General features: G+C 41.3%; 1 protein-coding gene across 4 annotated transcripts in view; it reads left to right on the top strand.

Annotated features, from left to right (window-relative positions):
* The window catches only part of PIK3R4 (phosphoinositide-3-kinase regulatory subunit 4), an 84,928-nt gene that overhangs the window by 30,863 nt on the left and 33,156 nt on the right, over nt 1-20,909 (top strand). For all 4 annotated transcript variants that reach the window (XM_043874078.1, XM_043874079.1, XM_043874076.1 and 1 more), the window contains exons 8-11: nt 8,512-8,657; nt 10,586-10,789; nt 18,292-18,493; nt 20,396-20,583. In XM_043874078.1, the coding sequence (XP_043730013.1) occupies nt 8,512-8,657; nt 10,586-10,789; nt 18,292-18,493; nt 20,396-20,583 (740 nt within the window). The remainder of the gene's footprint in view (nt 1-8,511; nt 8,658-10,585; nt 10,790-18,291; nt 18,494-20,395; nt 20,584-20,909) is intronic.

Genomic DNA, 20,909 nt, shown 5'->3' with positions numbered 1-20,909 from the left:
TGGGCTTCCCTGGGAGCTGACGTGGTAAGGAATCTGCCTGCAGTGCAGGAGACCTGAGTTCCATCACTGGGTTGGAAAGATCCCCTGGGAAAGGGCATGGCTACAACTGATGATAGCACTGTGAGATTTCTAGACAATCTCGAGTCAGATTTTCAGCTCTTTTGTCTCTTTTGTGTGTGTGTGCACGTGTGTGCACACCCTCGTGCATGCTTATGCCTGCATGCGTGTTGTGTGTGACACACAGGCCACTCACAGGAGCCTTGGTTCTCCAGCCCAGGCTGGGAAATACATCTTTGTTTTAATCTGTAGTTAAGTCTTGGTGATCCTTGAAAGATGAAGATTTTTTTATTTTTAACACAATGTAGATAAAATCTTCAACCACTCTGAAGAGTTAGCTTATATTTTTGGATGTTTGATGGCTAGATATGTTGAGACTGTGTGTGAAAGACTGTCTGTAACGTCTGTCATTGCGCTGATTGCCAGTGAGATGCCCGTAGTGCTGCCATTACTGCTGTTAGCAGTTCTGTCAACCAGTGAAGGGGTAATATCTTGGCCTTTATAATAGTCACCTGTGTTCATCAATTAAAATTCAGAGTAAGAACAAATAGATATATGTGACCCTTTGTAAAAGTAAAAATACTAGAAGCTTTTAGTTTCCTCATCGCTTCATTTTAAGGAAGTAACCAATGTAAGATTGTAAGTTGACTTTGTACTGAGAAGACATGAAATCTTAGACAATTTTAGATAAAATATTTTATTACTGCTTAATACTTTGCCAAAAAAATGTATAAAAACTCAAAAATTAATTAGATTTGATAAGTTTCTCTTGAGGCAATCCTCAGAGAAAAAAGACAAAGGGATTATTAGTTTGTTTATTGAAATTAGATGGTTAGATAGTAGAGGTATAAAATTTCTGAAAGTTTTTATGCATGAATATAGCTTTTTAAAAGAAAATATTTGTGGAAATTTGAGTATATGTACACTTCTTATTTTGTACTCTAATATCTATAATCATTCTTTTAGTCTGTAATCCTAATTTGAACTTTTTTGATGATTATGTTAAAAAGAATGACAAATTTAATAGTGAAGTTTTGAGTATTGGCAATGTAATCATATTAAAAATGTCTGCTACACTGAAATGCTTTTAATTTTTTTGTGTAAGCTGCAAAGTACTAAACCTTGAGGGAATCATCTCTCTTTTTTCCTCAATTTTTAAAGAGCTAATAGCTTGGGAAGCAAAAATTACTAATACAATAAAAGATGTTAGAATGTTTTTTGACTTTCTTGTCCTATGTAGTATAAGGCAGATGTAGAAAGCACCCCTTTTCATAAGTATATTAGAGAGAAAACGTATCATCCTAACACATATCTTGCTGCCTGCAATATTTTCCTGCTCATTTCTCACATCAGTGTTTTTTTTTTTTTTCCTTCTCCTGTGAAAGTGGCATTACTTTTTAAGGGTCAAATTTTCCTTGCTTTTGACTTTGATAGTCTTTATTCTAATGAAAATCCTCTGTATATAAATATGTACTTGTATATTATAATTTCACATAATGTATTCCTTCTGTTGCTTATCTGGAAATTATTTTCGAGATTTGATATAGCATATAAGTAGCATTTTATTTATCTGCAAAATGGATGTCCGTCAGTTTTCAAGCTAAAATGATCATAAAAGACAGTTTTTTACCTCTCATCAAAATCTACAGAGATTTTTCTGAGTCCTGCTGTTTCTAGTCGGGGTCTTCAAGTATCTTAAGTTTAATGTAAAAATAATTATCTTGAAGTATAGAATAAATCCAGTGTGGTACATTGGATTTGGAGCTTTTTGGATGTGGAACTCCCTTGGAACTAGAACTGAATTTAATACTACCTATGGGGATGAAGACGAGCCTTGCTGAGAAAAATCAAGCAAATAATCATTTGTTGGCATTTTGAACTATTTAAAAGAAAAATGTTTTTAATAACTTAGAAACACCTACTTAAAGAACAAATGATAAGCCGTATGCATGTCTCTGTTGTTCTTTCTTTAAACTATGTGTGGTTAGTTTGTTCTAGCAATTCTTAATGGGAACTGTGTTGGTGGTGGTGATTATCATGATTGATATTATTCAGTCCTCCCACTTTGACATTATGAAAACTCACCTTTCCCTCTTGTCGTCGTCGTTCAGTCACCAAGTCATATCTGAGTCTTTGCGACCCCGTGGACTGTAGCCCACTGGGTTCCTCCGTCCATGAGATTTCCCAGGCAAGAATATTGGAGCCAGTTGCCATTTGCTCCTCCAGGGATCTCCCTGACCCAGGGATCAAACCCGCATCTCCTTCCCTGGCAGGTGGGCTCTTCCCTGCTGAGCCACCTGGGAAGCTGCTACCTTCCTTCCACTTGTCCCCAGAAAACTGGGGATGTATTGGATGTTTTACAGAAAATCTTCTTGATTGTTTTCTTGTATTTGGCATCTTTGAGGTTCTTTGTATCTGTTAGCTGCTTACCAACACAATAATGCTTTACATTAATCAACCACGAAATCTCAGGAAGTGCTTCAGTCAGGTTCTCATCATGCATCTAGATGCGAGCTCTGTGGGCGGTTCTGCTTTAGGCCTTGCATCTCCGAGACTGTCTGTGGGGACTGGGATGTATCTGTCTCCTCCTGGGGCCACATCGGAGGGGCAGCAGCTGCCCAGGTGACATCCTGGGTGGTGGCACAAGCCTCGCTATGCTGCGCATTTGGAGCCTCTGTCTGTGTTACATCTGCAGGTGTTCCATTGGCTAGAGCAGGTGCCGTGACAGCCGAGGGGCAGGCAGAGACGGACCAGTTGTGCAGGTGAGCGCCAGGTAAGGGTGGGACTGTAACACAGGTAACACAGAGGACTGGAACCATTGATTCAGCCTTGTCTCCTGTCTAACTTCTGCCAAGTTGTCTTGAGTTGAGTTACCTTTTGGAGGTTTTTCAGTGTTTTTCCAGCCCTCATTTTCTCTGTTGTTAGAGGGAAACTCCAGCCCTTCTGTTGCTGGCTGTCTCAGAAGCTGCAGGGTGTTGATGGAATAACCAAAATCACCTCTAAGAATTGGAAACGGGAGAACTTTGGAGACAGATATCTTGAACAATTTTTTTCTCTTGCCCTATTTGTGTAAACAGTCATCTCTTATTTTTTAAATTTATTTTTATGGAAGTAGCCCTGGTTTGTAGCATCATCTAGGTTTCATGTGTGCAGCATTAGATCTCTGCTTCTGTGCCCACTGCGGTGTGCTCACCCCCAAAAACTGAGTTTCTGTCCTCCATCATTCAATTGATCCCCTTTCCCCGTCTTACCCTTCTCCGTGCCCCTCCCCGTCTGGTAACTGTCACTGTGTCCTCTGTATTTATATACTGTTTTTGTTTGGCTCAGTTCATTCATTATTTTTTGTTTGTTTTTTGTGTGCCACACATAAGTGAAATCATATGGTATTTTGCTTTCTCTGTCTGACATATTTAACTTAATACACTCAAGGTCCATCCATGTTGTCTCACAGGGCAAGATTTTGCTTTTTTTATGGCTGAGTAGCATTCCATCGCATCTTTATACCCCTTCTTTATCCATTGATGGGCACTTAGGTTGTTCCCTATCTTGGCTATTGTAAATAAAGCTATAATGAACATAGGGGTGCATATATCTTTTTGAATTAGTGTTTTATTCTTTGGATAAATCACTTACGTGTGGCACACCAAATAGCCAGAAATAGCTGGATCTTATGGTAGTTCTGTTAACTTTTTGAGGAATCTCCACAGTGTTTTCCATAGTGACTCCTCCAGTTTCCATTTCTGCAGTGTGAAAAAGGTTTCCTTTTCTACACATGCTTTCCAGCACTTGGTGTTTCTCACCTTTTTGATAACAGCCATTCTAAGAGTGTGAGATGATAGGTCATTGTAGTTTTGATTTGCATTTCCCTTATAATCAGTGGTGGTGAAAATCTTTACATGTGTCTACCAGCCAACTGCATGTCTTCTTTGGAATAATTCAGCTCCTCTGCCCATTTATTGTGCAGGTTGTTTTTTGGCTGTTGAGTTGTCTGAGTTCTTTGTATATATCGACATTAACCCCTTATCGGCTCCATGACTTGCAGATAGCTTCTCCCACTCAGTAGGTTGCCTGTTTTGCTGAGGATTTCTTTTCTGTGCAGAAGCTTTCTCATTTGGTGTCGCCCATTTGTTTATTTTTGTTCTTGTTGTCTGAGGAGACGTATCTAAAGATTTTTGCTAAGACTGATGTCAGAGAGCATGCTGTTTATGTTTTCTTGTAGTAGTTGTATGCTTTCAGGTCTTGCATTCAGGCTTTTAATCCACTTTGAGTTGATTTCTGTGTACGATGAGAGAGAGTGCAGGTAGTTGTTCCGTTTTTCCAACGCTATTTCAGAGATTGGCCTTTCTCCATTGTAGATTGTGTGCTCTTGTTCACAAGTGTGGGTTTATTTCTCTCTGGGTGATGACCTATCCATTTACGTAAGTGGGGTGTTAAAGTCCCCTAGTTACTCTCTTGCTGTCAGTTTCTTCCATTAGGTCTGTTAATGATTGTTTTGTATGTTTTGGTGCTCCTGAATTAAGTGTGTGTGTGTATATATATGTATATACAAATCACTATTATGTCTTCCTGATGAATTGTCCAGTTTATCATTATATACTGTTCATCTTTGTGTTTTGTTACCTTTTTTTGGCTTGAAGCGTGTTTTACTTGATGTGAGTATGACTGCATTCCTTCTGTTAGGCTGTAATTTGGAGTCTTCTGTCCCTTCACTTTGAGCCTATGTTTGTCCTCAGAGCCGAGGTAAGTGTCCTGGAGGCCGCATATGTAGTTGGGTCTTATTTTTTTCTTTTAACCTTTTATTTTGTATCAGGTTGTAGCTGATTAAAAACATTGTGATAGTCTCAGGTGAACAGCAAAGGGCCTGAGCCATGCATATGTGTGTACCCATTCTCCCTAAACTCCCCTCCCATCCAGGCTGCCACATAACACTGACAGAGTTTCATGTGCTATACAGTAGTTCCTTGTTTGTTATCCACTTTCAGTGTAGCAGTGTGTACATATCCACCCCAAACTCCCTGCCTATGCCTTCCACCATCCTCCCCCTAGGGCAACCATAGTTTCATTCTCTAAGTCTGTGAGGCTCTTTCTGCTTTGCCAGTCAGTTAATTTGAAACATTTATTTTTAGGTTCCACATATGAGGGATGTCATGGGCTTCCTTGGTGGCCCCTATGGTAAAGAATCTGCCTCTAATGCAGGAGACCCGGCTTTGATCCCTGGGTGGGAAAGATCTGCTAGAAAAGGGGATGGCCACCCAGTCCAGGATTCTGGCCTGAAGAATCCCACAGACAGAGGAGCCCCACGGACTACAGTCCATGTGGTTACCATGAGGTTTATATAAAACATCTCATAGGTACATGTGTCTTTTTCAGTTCTGGTTTCCGCAGGGTATATGCCTAGGAGTGGGATTGCTGGGTCATATTTTTTTAAGGAATCTCCATACTGTTTTCCATAGTGGCTATATCAATTTACATTCCCACCAGCAGTGCAAGAGGGTTCCCTTTTCTCCACACCCTCTGCAGTATTTATTTTTTGTAGACTTTTTGATGATGGCCATTCTAACCAGTGTGAGGTGATATCTTACTGTAGTTTTGGTTTGTAGTTTCCTCTTCCTTTATTTGGACTTCTGTGTTTCTAAGTTTGTTCCTTCATTTGTGTAATATTTGTCTGCCTTTTCATGATTATTTTTTAAGCTTATTGTGTTTGAGGTCTCCTTTTCCCAGGCTTCAAGGTTAAATTCTTTCTTCCTTTTGTTTTCTGCCCCCCCAAGGTTGGTCTAGTGGTTAGTGTAAGCTTCATATAGGGTGAGATTTATGCTGAGTTTTTGTTTGTTTGTTTGTTTTTCCTCTGATGGGCAAGGCTGAGTGAGATGGTAATCCTGTCTGCTGATGATTGGGTTTGTATTTTTGTTTTGTTTGCTGTTTAGGCGTCCTGCACGGGGTCCTACTGGTGGTTGGGTGATGCCTGGTCTTGTATTCAAGTGGTCTCCTTTGTGTGAGTTCTCACTATCTGATACTCAGGGTTAGTTCTTTGGTAGTCTAGGGTCTTGGAGTCAGTGCTTCCACTCCAAAGGCTCCAGGCTGGATCTTGCCAGTCGCAGACCAAGGGGCTCCTATCGTGTTCTCATTCTAGAGGCATGGGGTCCCTGATTGTTTAAAGGTGCTCCTGAGACACTGAAACCTCCTCGCAGCGATGATGGTGGTCAGTGTTTTTCTGGTGAATCGGGAGAAAGATTTCCTGTTTTCCTCCGGGGAAGCCTGCCTGCTCGCGCACCTTGGCGGGCTCCTCGCGGTCGCAGAGGCTGAACCCCACTCGGTGCTCCGGAAGACCTCAGAAGATGCCTTCTGACCCTTTGGGTGGGATGGTCACTGAAGGGAGTGGTCTTTCTCAGGTGCTGGTGCCATTCTGCTTTCTCAGAAGCGTCCTTGCTCGCTGACAAAGAGCCACGAGTGCAAACTTCTTTTTTCTTTTTTTTGCATTGTACTCTTTGGTAAACTGTTCCTCCTGTTAATTCATTTCTGAGCTCATTGGACTGCCTCTGTGAGTTTTCCTGTGGCTCTTTGCGTTTCCTCATGATGGCTGTCTGGAATTATCTGTCAGATCCCTGTATTCAGTGACTTTAGTTTCTGGAAAATTTTCATTTCCTTTTTGTAGCACACTGTTCCTGCTCTTCTTCAAGGTGCTTGATGAGTGTTTCTCTTCCTGTGCCTTGGAAATAGTGAACACTTCTTGATTCCGATTCACCAGGCTGGAAGTGAGTCGTTTTTCTCTGTTGTCCGTTAGGTGGCACTGTAGCCTAACTTGTAAAGTTCACTTGTCTGTGCTGCCTCTGGTTGTATTTAGGAGCCTGAGGTTTGCACCGTCTGCTGCCTCTCTTAGAGGTGTAGCCTGTGACCTCACGATTACTGCCCGCGCCCCGGGGGTGATGTGCCGTGTGCTCCTCTCTTGCTAGCGTCCCTGCTGGGGCATCGGGATAGCTGGCCCTTGGTCACGTGCAGCATCTCCTGAGTCCCAGGCGCCACTCTCACAGGATGAGGGGGAGGGTGGGCAAGAGCTGGGGTCGCGGGGCCGTCTCTGACGGGTCTGGTGTTGTAAGGTCTGAGGGCTTTGCTGCCATGGGTGGAGGTGTGGGGGCTGGAGTTGTGGGTGCGTCTGTGACTGGGGGAATGGGGTCCCGGGCCCGCTGCCACTCGGTCACCGGAGGCTTGTCGGTGTGATGCCCGGTCACCGGAGGCTGTCGGTGCTGCCGCAGGGAGGCCAGGGCTGCGTGATCCGCTGTCTCTGGGGCCCCGGCTCAGCTGCCATGGGCGGAGGGCAGACTGCAGTCACCACTGTGTATTCCCTGCTCCCACCTCCCCCGTTTGCTCCGGTCCCCCCATCTCTAGAGGTCTAGGTAAGTGGAATTCTGTACCTGGTCGTGTTGGACAGAGGCACCTTTGTTGAGTTTTCGGTGTTGTACTGATAGTAGAGTAAAGGGGAGAGACGAAGGTAGCATCTCATTCCACCGTAGTATCGACATCCTGGTGACAGAATTCTTACTGCTCTGTTAGCCTGAGTTTCTTATGACGTCAGTATTCCCTCAATGCTGATGTCTTTGTATCCTCAGAACTAAGTTTTTTGTTTTTTTTGTTTGTTTGTTTTTTGCTTTTAGAAGTTTGAATTTTATTCTAAATCCAGTTAGTTTAGCTGTTTGAATTTTATCCTAAATCTTCAGTTAGTTGAAATCGTTGACTTTAGGTGTTGTACAGAAAATAGTTAAAAAGATGTGAAAAGATACTCATTTAATTTTGTGATTTAATTTTATATCTTAACTCTTTAACAATGGGCAGCGTATGTTTTTTGCCTTTCAGCCTCAATTCATATTGCCTTGTGAATGAATTCATGAGTATTGTATTTGATACGATCAGATCTTTGCATTTAAATGAACGTCAGTCAGGTGAAATCATTCCATTAACCCAAGCCATGACTTGGAGGAGAACCATCTTCGTGGTGTCCTTGCCCTCTATGTGGTAGATGCTGCGTCCTTGGACTCCGTGAGGTGGATTATATGGGGGGTAACAGTTCGCCGTGTACTGTTGGGGCTCACGTCTCTGTCCACTAGTTTTTAACTCAGTCTCTTAAATGAGTGTGTGTCCCCTCATCTTCAGCCCTGACTGAAAATATAACAATTTAAATCCCGAGGAAAGAGGTAACTGTTTTTACTCTCTTACGGCATTGTTCATATTTATGGTCGGTAATGTTATAACGTCAGTATGTCTACCTGGTTCAGTGTATGTCCCAGGACAATCAGAGGCAACCTGATGGTAACATTTGCTATAATCCCTTTATCAGTAGTGTTATAAGGTAAGAATTTGTTTATCTTAATAGTGGGAATCTCTTCATGAACATGGTATCTTGATAGTGTGAAACTCTTTATGAACATGGTTTAATCCAAGCCTTTTTTCTTTCCCTCTTAGCCCCCTTTCTGTGTCATCCCAACCTATGGATACGCTATGGCGCTGTGGGATTTATCACCGTGGTAGCTCACCAAATAAGCACAGCTGATGTCTACTGCAAACTGATGCCTTACCTTGACCCATATATTACTCAACCAATAATACAGGTATGCATGTTCCAGCTTGGAATCAAACCTCCCTTCCAACTGGGCCCCTTTCAGAAAAAGGTTTGGAGAGTCCTATTTTTATTTAAACTTGTAAAGATTTAAATTGGACTATAGAATTTTCATATTTCTTTCAAGGTAGTTAATGTTAATGAACAGACGCTCTGGAAGGTGAGAGAAGTCCAGGGAGCTGTTATGTTGTCCATCATGCGCTGTGCAGTGCAGCCCTCAGTGGTTCACCTGTTCTTTTGTGCGGTGTCTGAGGTGTCTGCCGTTACAGGAAGTGTAGCGGAAATATATATTGATGGACCTGCTTTTGTTATAAAAGCATAGCTGATTTCAGCCCAGGTCCACATTTATAATAAATTGGAAGCAGGCTTTTTCAAAAGTTGGTTTTCAGAGCACTCACTGGTTCTGGTTTCTTTTCTTTTTTTTACTTTAAACCTAATGCCCACTGACTCCTCTTGCTCCCCCGCCCCTCCCCCACCCCTTCCCAAGCAGTGTAGCACTTGTTGATAAACTTTGGGTCTTTGGTTTGTGCAAAGCAATTATTTATCCACCTTGTCAGTGTTTATATCCTTCATTTTGTTGGACAGTCAACTATCAAAATATTGATAGGTATTTAAATTGAATGGACTGTTGAGAGGATTCTAGCTGGTAAAACAGCCTAAAATACCTGTTTTTCTTTTGCAATTTCCTATTCCTCTCTAGCTTTCTCCTACTTTTATAAGCCCAGTGTGCCTTCCCTATGGTTGGAGAAAATGGCCTTGGATATCCTCTGCAAATAAGTAGCTGTGACTGTCTTCAGTCTTTAGTTTTCATAATAGATTAATCCAACTTGGAGGATCATCATTCTTTCTTTCATAGAGTTTGTAAATTAAAATTTTCATACCAAGAACAATTTATATATCTGTGAAAGATGGATAATATTGCTAAAAATACATCCTCCTTTTTTGAAGTTTATTAAGGCTTTCTTAGAAACAGGTCTAGTGATCCCTACTGCTTTGACTGCTTATTCTATTATGAGCCATAGAAGTTTGCCTATTAAACTATTAATGAAAGAAAGAAGTGTTTCTGGGATTGAAAAATTGCATACATTTTAGTAACTTTTAGTTGTGTTTTACTAAAATAAATCTGATATTTACATGGTTTGTTAGAAATCTGCACCATTCTCCTTGTTTCTCAGAAATTGTCATTAGTGTTACCTTTTGCTTTTATCATTGTTTTATATCTTGAAAGGCCAGGTTTAGGAGTTGAGAGACTGCTTATCTATATGTTTCACAATTCTTACTTTTCTGCAGTTTTGATTAGACAAAAGATACCTTTTTATGCTGGTTTCTATTGGCCAGCTCACCAGGTAGTTAAATGTATCTAAAAAAGTCCTCTTGGTTACTGTTTAACTAACCCCTTTTATTATAAACGCATTGACAAGGAGAATATTCTTGGGGATTAAGAAAGAAAAGATTTTAAGAACTCTGGAGAGAGTAATATTTTTTAGAAGTGGTTGAAGCTGTTGGGGAAAGCTGATGATTGAAGGGTAGCCCTATGGCTGTTGAACATCTTCCCTGGATTAGTACCTTTTGGCTGTTAGACCTGTGAACTGCAGATACTTCGTAGATCTGGAAAGTCATCTGACGTTTTGAGATCTAGAAAACGGGCTCTGAACTTTTCTAGTCTGGACACTGGTAATATTCAAGTATGATAGACACAAATGTATACTCAGATGCTAACAATGAATGAAGAAATACCTTCACTCTAAAGGTCACTGTGTTCTTTTTTCTTCTAAGCAAAAGTTGCAGATGTTGATATCTCCCATTTTCTTAGAAAATGAATACCTATGTTAACTTTACACAGGTTATATGTATTGAATTTGAAAACAGCTGTACTGTATATTATATCTTTGGCTGATTCTTTTTGTTTTTCTAATACAGATTGAAAGAAAACTTGTTCTACTCAGTGTTTTAAAAGAGCCAGTAAGTCGTTCTATATTTGATTATGCTTTGAGGTCTAAAGATATTACTAGCTTGTTCAGACATCTTCACATGCGTCAGAAGAAGCGAAAGGGGTCTCTTCCTGACTGCCCTCCACCTGAGGATCCTGCCATAGCACAGCTTCTGAAGAAACTGCTCTCACAGGTAATATCGCCTTTCCGAAATCTTATATTTAAATGCAGATTTTATAAAAACCTGGAGGCATACATCTAGTGTGTAAGAATATTTTTGATTAAGTTGTAGCATAGCAAATGAATAAAAAATCTGGCAGATATGCATTTGCTTTGATATCTAAGGCATGCTGTGATGATGATAAGGCACTGGGTTGAGTTAAATAAGGAATCATGGGAGACCTAGTAAGTGTGTTTATGGTTACTGGCTATGTAAACAAGGGAAAAAGTAGATACAACCTTAGATTTAAGTAATATTCTTGATTGTATTTCATATTTCATCAAAAATATAAAGAAAGAAAAAAAATTACAGAACACAAACGCAATAAAGAAAAATCTTGGTTTAATTCAGCTCAAATTTAGAGTCTTCACTACATGCAAACAGCTAAAATGCTGGGACTTATAATGTGTCTTAGATTGAATAAACCAGTAGTTTACTGCTATATCTTGGAAATCTCATTAGAACTAGGAATCCTTGTTATTATGCTTGGCATTATTTAAATCTAGATTCAGCATCCTGTTTTAGAGGGGATGTGTGGATCCTAGAGAAGACAAAGTAGGATGTAACTGGTTAGAAATAAAGGTTACGGTTTCTGAAAAGATGTTCCGCGAGCCTTAAAGTGAATACTTGGGGTCGCCTTTAATGAGTGTCTTTAAGTCTGTGGGACATGATGGTTAAGAGCATGAGTATCAGTCATTATCTTGTCTAAGAGAAAAGAAGATGAGGAAACACCTCTGCTGTGGAGAGAGAATCAGTCAGCTCTGGGAGATAAATCCCTTCTCACAGTGATGCCTGTCACTGAACATCTGGTATCATCTGATGCCCAGATGTTGGTTTGAGTGATTGAATGCTGCAGTAGGCTTCCGTGGGATGCTGGTGAATAACCATCTTGGTTCTTTGAGGTCTAACTATCTGGAGACTTGAGCTGCCTCTGAACGTCCGTTCTAAGCCAGCGGTTCTGTTTCCTGTGTTTCAGAGAACTTCAATTTGGTGTGACTTGAATTGCCAGAGAGCTTGTTTCTTTGAGTTTTCTTTTAACCTTGGCTTGTACATTAGATATATTTTCCAGTTTGTGGAAAATTGAATATTGAATCACATTTTCCAATTCTTTCTCCTGAACAAGTAATTCTTATCAAAAAGATTTCAGCTTGCAATAAAAACCACCCCAATTTAGATGTTTCTTGGAGCTCAAATAGTATGATTCCTTTGTATTTTCTCTCTTCCCTGCAAATCCTGTATATTAAGTTGGACTGTTCTATACGGAAGTTTTCTCTTCCGTGTGAGTCATTAGTTATTTTGTGGAGCCACCTTAGCTCCTGATACTTGCTTTTCATCTTGCCGTGGGTGTCAGTTTCCCACTGCCATGGGTAAAGTTTCCCACTGCAAGGGAAGGGGCAGCGTCAGTAGCCCTTCTGTGTCCTGCTGCTCTTCTTCCCAGCCCCAGGGCCCTGCTGCTCCCCCGGTGCCAGCCCCCGTCACTGGGGTCCTGATGAAAGCACTGCACTCTCACTGACTTGTATTCCTGAGCCTCAGTGCTTGAGGTCCTCACTCGTCTCTCCTTTCTGTGAGTGGAAGTGGGGAGCACGGAATCCCCTGTCCTATGCTGTTTCTGTGAATAATCTTAGGAGACTAGTCACAGGTAGTCTCAGGAGACTCCTCAGGGGCAAGGATGCTCTACTTCAAGGGCTACGTGCTGCTGCTAGAAGGGACAGCAGGCTGGAGTCTTTGAGGCCCTCAGCGGTAGCAGCACAACACTGGCTTCCACGGTTTGAGAACACCCAGTGAGTCTACTTTCTGTGTTGTGTGCCTGTCCTTGAAATAAGCTTGACGAGTAGGTATTGGCATCATTTTATTAGATAAGGAAACTGGCTCAGTGAGGGTAGTTAAGCTCCTATGCACACAGTTAGTGAACATTACGTTTCAGAGCTAGTGTTGGACCCTAAACCTGTCTTCACTCTACACACGACCCCCCCCCCCCCCCCCGCCCCACCACAAAGTGCCATCTTGCCTCTCAAAATGCCCAGAGGATAGGGAGCCAAAGCTGAGAGGCTTGCTGGGGTTTTATGTGGACTGAGGAAGAGGCCCCTGGGCAGCTCATCTCTTCCAGCCCTTTGCAAGCCTTTTCTCTGCTTTTCCTTTTTGGTCCCTGTGCTACTGAGTTTGTTGGGAAGTGGCTAGAAGTACTTGAAGTACTAGAAGTTGGGAAGTGGCTAGAAGTACTAGAAGTGGCCTGGAGCCAGAGGAGGTTTTGAAGGTGGGAATTGAGTCCTTGTCCTAATGTCAGGAATACAGAGGGGAGACATATGTTTTTAGCCACTGCAGAATTTACCCTCCTACAGCATTTCTTTTTTTTTTTTTTCTTTTGCTTGGGGTTCTTCAGTGCTCTTTTCTGTAGGACCTCTTGAGGACACTTGAGATATGGGGTGAGTGAAATAGGCCTTTCCAGAGCAGCCTAGTGTTGTTTCTCTGACAGAGCACCAGATAATAGACTTAAAGTACACTTCTGGAACATTACCTCTGTGGGAGTTGAAATCTGCCTGTACTCCAGATTTTCAATAGGCTTTCCGATCTGGAAGTAACACATGTCAGGATTATTTTAGATTGATCTCATCTATGAGAGAGCTCCCTGTTTTTTTCATATTCATTTAAACAGATACAGATACTTTAATTTACATTTTAAACTTTTACATATTTTTAATTAAAAAGATTTTGACTTGGTAGTATAGATGCATGGTATACAATTGAAAAGCTCTATAATAAGATATACATAAAATGTAAGTTTTCATCTAATCTCTGACTCCTGGCCATCCATTTTTCTTTCTCTGTTGATCGTGAATTTTATACTGTTTGGTGCTGAATCCCTTTACACTACACAGTTGGCCCTCTGTATCCACACATTCCACATCCATGAATTCAACCAACCGTGGGTCGAAAATACAGAAGAAAAAAAAAAATTCCACAAAGTTCCAAAATGCAAAGCTTTAATTTGCCTCATTCTGGTAACTATTTGCATATTATTTACACTGTATTTACAACTTTTTACATAATATTTACATTATTTTAGGTATTCTAAGATTTTTTGAGTCTGGCTTATTTTACTCAGCAGAATGTCTTCAAGCTTCATCCATGTTTTAGCATGTGTCAGAATTCCCTTCCTTCTTAAAGCTTAATAATATTCTATGTATATTCCAAAAAAAAAAAATAAAGTATATAGGAAGATGTTTGTAGGTTCCCTGCAAATACTGTGCTGCCATTTTATCTAGGAGATCAAGCATCTGTGGATTTTGTTATGTGTGGGGGTCTTGAGGATGGCTGTATAGTGTTGGATTTTTTCCACAGTTAAAGTTATTTGGAGTTGGTTTGATGATTTTAAGCCTTGGTTTCGAGCTTTGTTAGGAGAGATCCAGAGCAACCTTTATTTAGCTCGACTCCTAGGGACTTGTGAGGACATGATGCTTTGTGTGATAAGCGGTCTCTCACTTCTGGTTGGTAGGAGCAGAGTGAGTGATCCCCAGCCCTGTGTCAGCTCTGGGGTTGTTTGGCTCCTGGGTGTTGGTGTTCATATGCATGTAGCTCAGCACTCGGAGGGAGACTGGCGGTGCCCTGACCACAGCTCTTGCTTGGCGTGGGATCTCTCTTCTTCAGGGCTCTGCCCCATGCTTGGCCATTTGGCTTCCTGGAACTCTGATTTGTCTCTCGAACATGTCTCTGATGAACTCTGTTTGAGTCCCCCCACCATCGCCCTCCTCATGCCATGGCTGGGAAACTCTCCAAAGAGTAAGCTGGGACAGTCATAGGACTCATTTTTATCTGGGGGAATCATTGCCCTATGCTTCCTGTTTTCCAGTGTCTGTAAAGTGTCATCTCATATTTTTTGTCTGGTTTCAAAGTTGTTTTAAGTGGGAGGGTAAATCTTGTCCCTGGTATACATCATGGCTGGAAGCAGAAGTCTGAGGGGTGTTAATGGACTACACTTTTGCTGTAAACAGTCGAATGGGAAAGACAAGATCTCTTCGAGAAAATAAGAGATACCAAGGGAACCGTTCATGCAAAGATGGTCACAATAGAAGAAATGGTATGGATCTAACAGAAGCAGAAGACTCTAAGAAGAGGGGGCAAGAATATACAGAAGAACAGTACAAAAGAGATCTTCATGACCCAGACAACCACAATGGTTTGATCACTAACCTGAAGCCATACATCCTGGAGTGCCATGTTAAGTGGGCCTTAGGATGCATCACTACAAACAAATGCACTCAATATGCCAGCAGATTTGGAAAACTCAGCAGGGGCTGCAGGACTGAAAAAGGTCAGTTTTCATTCCAATCCCAAAGAAGGGCAATGCCAAGGAATGTTCAAATTACCGCACAATTGCACTCATCTCAGACGCTAGTAAAGTAATGCTCAAAATTCTCCAAGCCAGGCTTCAACAGTACGTGAACCGTGAACTTATAGGTGTTCAAGTTGGATTTAGGAAAGGCAGAAGAACCAGAGATCAAATTACCAACCTCCAATGGATCATTGAAAAAGCAAGAGAATTCCAGAAAAACATCTACTTCAGCTTCATTGATTACGCCAAAGCCTTTGAGTGTGTGGATCACAACAAGCTGGAAAATTCTTCAAGAGATGGGAATAACAGACCACCTTACCTGCCTCCTGAGAAATCTGTATGCAGGTCAAGAAGCAACAGTTAGAACTGGACATGGAATAATGGACTGATTCCAAATTGGGAAAGGACTACGTCAAGACTGTATATTGTCACCCGGCTTATTTAACTTTTATGCAGAGTACATCATGTGAAATGCTGGGCTGGATGAAGCACAAGCTGGAGTCAAGATTGCCAGGAGAAACGTCAATAGCCTCAGATAGCAGATGACACCATCCTTATGGCAGAAAGTGAAGAAGAACTAAAGAGCCTCTTGATGAAAGTGAAAGAGGAAAGTGAAAAAGCTGGCTTAAAGCTCAACATTCAGAAAACTAAGATCATGGCATCCAGTCCCATCACTTCATGGCAAATACATGGGGAAATGATGAAAACAGTGAGAGGCTTGATTTTCTTGGGCTCCAGAATCACTGCAGATGGTGACTGCAACCATGAAATTAAAGGACACTTGCTCCTTGGAAGAAAAATTATGACCAACCTAGACAGCCTATTAAAAAGCAGAAACATTACTTTACCAACAAAAGTCCGACTCATCAAAGCTATGGTTTTTCCAGTAGTCATGTAGTGATGTGTGAGTTGGACTATAAAGAAAGCTGAGTGCCAAAGAATTGATGCTTTTGAACTGTGGTGTTGGAGAAGACTCTTGAGAGTCCCTTGGATTTCAAGGAGATCCAACCAGTCCATCCTGAAGGAAATCAGTCCTGAATATTCATTGGAAGGACTGATGCTGAAGCTGAAACTCCAATACTTTGGCCACCTGATGTGAAGAACTGACTCGTTGGAAAAGACCCTGATGCTGGGAAAGATTGAAGGCGAGAGGAGAAGGGGACAACAGAGGATGAGATGGTTGGATGGCATCACCGAAGTGATGGACATGAGTTTGAGTAGGCTTCAGGAGTTGGTGATGGACAGGGAGGCCTGGCGTTCATGGGGTTGCAAAGAGTCGGACATGACTGAGCGACTGAACTGAGCTGATTGTCCTTGTCAGGGTTTTTTTCTTTTTTGTCTGATGGTGCATTTCTAACATTTTTTTTATTGAGATATGGTTCATTGACAGTAAAAGTCTGGTTTTTAGTGTATTCACAAGGTTGTGAAACCATCACCACTGTCTAATAATTCTAGAACATTTTCTAGAATTTGTAAAGTTGCTCAGTCGTGTCTAACTCTTTGGGACCCCATGGACTGTATGTAGCCTGCCAATCTCCTCTCTCCATCGAATTCTCCAGGCAAGAATCCTAGAGTGGGTTGCCATTCCCTTCTCCAGGGGATCTTCCTGACCCAGGGATCGAGCCCAGGTCTCCCACCCGCACTGCAATCTGACACTTTGCTGTCTGGGCCCCCAAGGACGCCCCTGGAACATTTCCATCAGCCTGAGAAGAACATCCTTCTCCATTCGAAGTCATTCCCTACTTTCCTCTCCCCTGGCAGCTACTCAGTCAGCTTTGTGTTTCTGTGGGTTTGCCTGTCTTGGATATCTCGTGTAAATGGGACCATATGGCATGTAACTTTTGTGACTGGCTGATTTTGCTCAGTGGGATATGTTTACAGCTCCTCCATGGTCGGGCAGTCTCTCCACTCAGCCTTCGTTCTGGCCTTCCCTTGTGTGGACTGAAGCAGAGCCATCCTTTCCTGTGAGCTGAAATGTAGGCTAAAAAAAGAGTAGAACTATTAGCTGTGGCATTGTCCAAGCAGATTTTAGGAGCCGTGTAAATAAATGAATTTCAGGTTAATATTGGAAAAAATTTGTCAAGGATCTTGTACAAGGGGTATACTTTAATGTTATTTTATTTCATTATTCCTTAGCTTTTTGACTTTGTAGAGTTGATTTTCCTCTTGTGCCAGTGGATTGTGACTATTCCCTAAAGCTTCAGTTTCAGAGGGATTTTAGGTTGAGGCCTTAGGGAATTGTCATTTTATTAATTTTTTCATTTGCATAATAAAAACATTCTATAGGAGATGGTGAAGGTTGGAAAGTTAAGAAAATGCAGAACTGCTCCAAGTACCAGAATGTTTACTTTGCACATTGAATTCATTATTTAAATTAATTAGTATTCATTAGCTGTCAGTTTGAAGTGTTTTGTCTTTATGGATTAACTTACTAAAATTTTATGATAGTCTTTTAAGATGGGTGCTAGTAATTATCCTCATAGATAAACAGAGGTCCAGAGAAAGTGGGTGGCTTGCCCAAGGCCATACAGATTGTAAGTAACGCGGCTGGAATTTGAACTGAAGCAGCCTGACTTGGGATGCTGCCTGACTTAGGAACCTAAGGATCCTACCTTAGGATGCTGGCACGTGTGTTGCCTCCATTTGCCTGTCAGTCCATGAGGCGTGCATTCAGAATGCTTTATGTCTCACGGAGTGCCTTCACAGCGGTGTCCCAGCACGTCTAGGGGCAAAGTCCACGTACACGCACTTTCTTCTGCTTCATATTGTATTTGCAGAATTTTTTAGATACTAGATGTTTATTTATTCAAAGTTATATATTTAAAGATCTACCGGGCACTGTATTAAGTTCTTTGGAGGTTTCAAAGGTGAATTATATTTGAATGCTGCCTTTTAGAAAGAATGTTAAGGTATAAATCACAATACAAAGTAGAAAATGCCCAATAGAGGGAGAGTGTCCTTGGAGATCAGAGTAATGTTGTTCTGTATTTATAATTTCTTTTTCTCTTGCCTTTGCTTGCTTCATTTTACCATTCTGACTCTTAAATTTTAAATTGAGTGGTTTGACCCTTCAGTTGTTAGTCATTTTGAGGCCTGTTATTACTTGCAGAAATAACCTAGGACATATGGTTTTATTTGTTTTTAGGGAATGACAGAGGAAGAGGAAGACAAGCTTTTGGCTCTGAAAGACTTCATGATGAAATCTAACAAAGCAAAGGCCAATATAGTGGATCAGAGTCATCTCCATGATAGTAGTCAGAAAGGTGTAATTGATTTGGCAGCCTTAGGTATAACTGGAAGACAAGTTGATCTTGTTAAAACCAAACAGGAACCAGATGACAAGCGAGGTTAGTACATTTTTGTGTGTGTGTGTTAGCTTGTTATTATTAGTTATTTCATAAGTTTTTAGTAGTAAAACTAAGAAGTCACATTTCTCAGATATATAACTTTCAAATACAGTGAGTGAATGACTCCATTTATATTTAATAGCAAGAAGATTTGGGGGAGGAAAGGTGGAGAAGTGGACTTACAGTTAAGAAATTAAGCAATTTTCCAAATTCATGGATTCGCATGTGTGGAGTCAGAATTCAATCCAAAGTCTGACTCCAGAGCCTGCTTGGCTCTGTGGAAGTATATGATTGAAGGCAGAATTCTATTTTTTAATCCTTTAAGCAACAACCCAACGTCAATAGTCAATGTAAAATGAGGGTAAAGTTTCCTAGCCCGTTACTAGTGGGTAACTGCCAGTGAGTTGAATAGTCTTGCAAAGGAGAGATGCATTCACGATTTGAAAGTGAAAGTGTTAGTCGTACCATGGTGTCTGACTCTGTGATCCCATGGACTGTAGCCCACCAGGCTACTTGGAATTTTCATGATTTTAAGTCTTGAGATTTAAAACTATTGGCTCTTGTGACATTGGCATTGATTGTGTGAGGGTTTTAAGATCTCATGCATTCTTCATTTTAACCTTTTTTGGAGATATACTCACTTCCAGTGCCTTTTAAAATCCTTGTATTCATTCCAGTATCAGGCTTTCCCAGGGGCTGGGTGGTAAAGAACCCACCTGCTATGTGGGAGACACAGGTTTGATCCCTGGCTTGGGAAGATCCCCTGGAGAAGGAAATGGCAGCCCACTTAAGTGTTTTTGCCTGGAAAATCCCATGGACAGAGGAGCCTGGTGGGCTACAGTCCATGGGGTTCCAAAGAGTCAGAGACGATTTAGCAACATAACAACAACATTCTAGTATCAGATTTTGAGGGCAGTTGATGAATTACATTAAAAAAAAGAAAAGACCTCTAACTGTTAAACGTGGAATAAAGTATTTGCAGCTTAACTCTGAATGGTTACAGCTGCAGCCCCCAGCCTTTCTGGCACCTGTGACCGACAGTTTTTTCGCAGATGCAGGATGAGGTTGGTTTCCCTTCCGCTGGCTACTCAGCCATGCGCTGTGCAGCCTGGTTCCTCGCAGGCCACGCCCAGGGGTGGGCACCCCTGACTCAGAGCCATAAAATCAAAGCACTCATGCAGTTCATAAGGAAAACCACAAGCTCCCTAGAGAAAAACAGTGAAGGATTGGAACATACAAGTGATAGGATAGAAATACACATTTAAAAGGTGAACAATGAAGTGAATGCTAATAGACACGGGATGCCATTCTCTGCCTTTGTGATTAGTGAAGACTGATGACGCGTGTGTCAGCATTTTCACTAAATTCACTGTTTTTGAGCTTATAAATTGAACATATTATTAATATGATTATTATTTTTTTACTATTTGACTTACATTTTCAGTTCTGGAAATTTCTCGTAGAAACGCTGACAGACATGTGAAGGAATATGCATAAGGATGCAAATGACTTTTTATTTCTTCTTTTTTTCACCCCATGTAACTGATTCTGGATATAGAGAGGTCATATTTATCAGTGTAGTCAGTGACATTTGAAAAAGTTATATTTTTGTTGGTTCTTCAGGTAAAGTGTTTCCTTGAAATTGAGCTAGCCTTGGACAACCAGGAAGCAGTTAGGTCTAATTATTAACACTGTTGAAAGTGCCTCTGTCTATCTGCCCTTAGAGATGAAATGAGAACTAGCGAGTTTAGATGTGAATATAAATAAACTGGCCCTCATGAAGAGCACATAGCGCATGAAGTCCATGCTGCCCCGCTTCCTCCGCCCCAGGCACGCAAAGAGTAATAAAAGCTGTACTTGCCGTAGGGGCTTCCTTCAGATTATTCTGATCTTTTTTCATAGCTAGAAAACATGTCAAACAAGACTCAAATGTCAATGAAGAGTGGAAAAGCATGTTTGGCTCGCTGGAACCACCGAGCATCCAGCAGGCCCTGCCTAAAGGGAGTGATCAGGAGGTGATGCCGGCTGGGAAGCCACCGCGTTCCGAGTCCTCCGCTGGGATCTGCGTCCCTTTGTCGGCTTCTCCGCAGGTACTGTCATCCTGGCAGTGGTGCGCTTTTTGTTTGGGGATCTCATTCTACTGTTTTGGGTGTTTAAAGGCTGTGTATTGTACTGGAAAAATCAATACAGTGACGTGTCTTTTAGGAAGGACATTTTTCTTTCCAGGAGAGGTTTATTTTCACAGCCAAAGGGAAATCTAGTATTGAAAGCACCGAATAAGGTGGTCTGAAACTGTGGGGTGAAGACGTCGTTATGAACTATGGTTCTAGTCATAGGCTGCAGTGAACCTTTAAAATCTTCTTTTATTCTTCATTTAATATAGCATAGTTATATCTGTAAGATAGCAAAAGTACTT

Source organism: Cervus elaphus, chromosome 19 (genome assembly GCF_910594005.1).
Source record: "Cervus elaphus chromosome 19, mCerEla1.1, whole genome shotgun sequence".
Lineage (NCBI taxonomy): Eukaryota > Metazoa > Chordata > Mammalia > Artiodactyla > Cervidae > Cervus > Cervus elaphus.
This window is presented reverse-complemented; position numbering and strand designations above follow the sequence as displayed.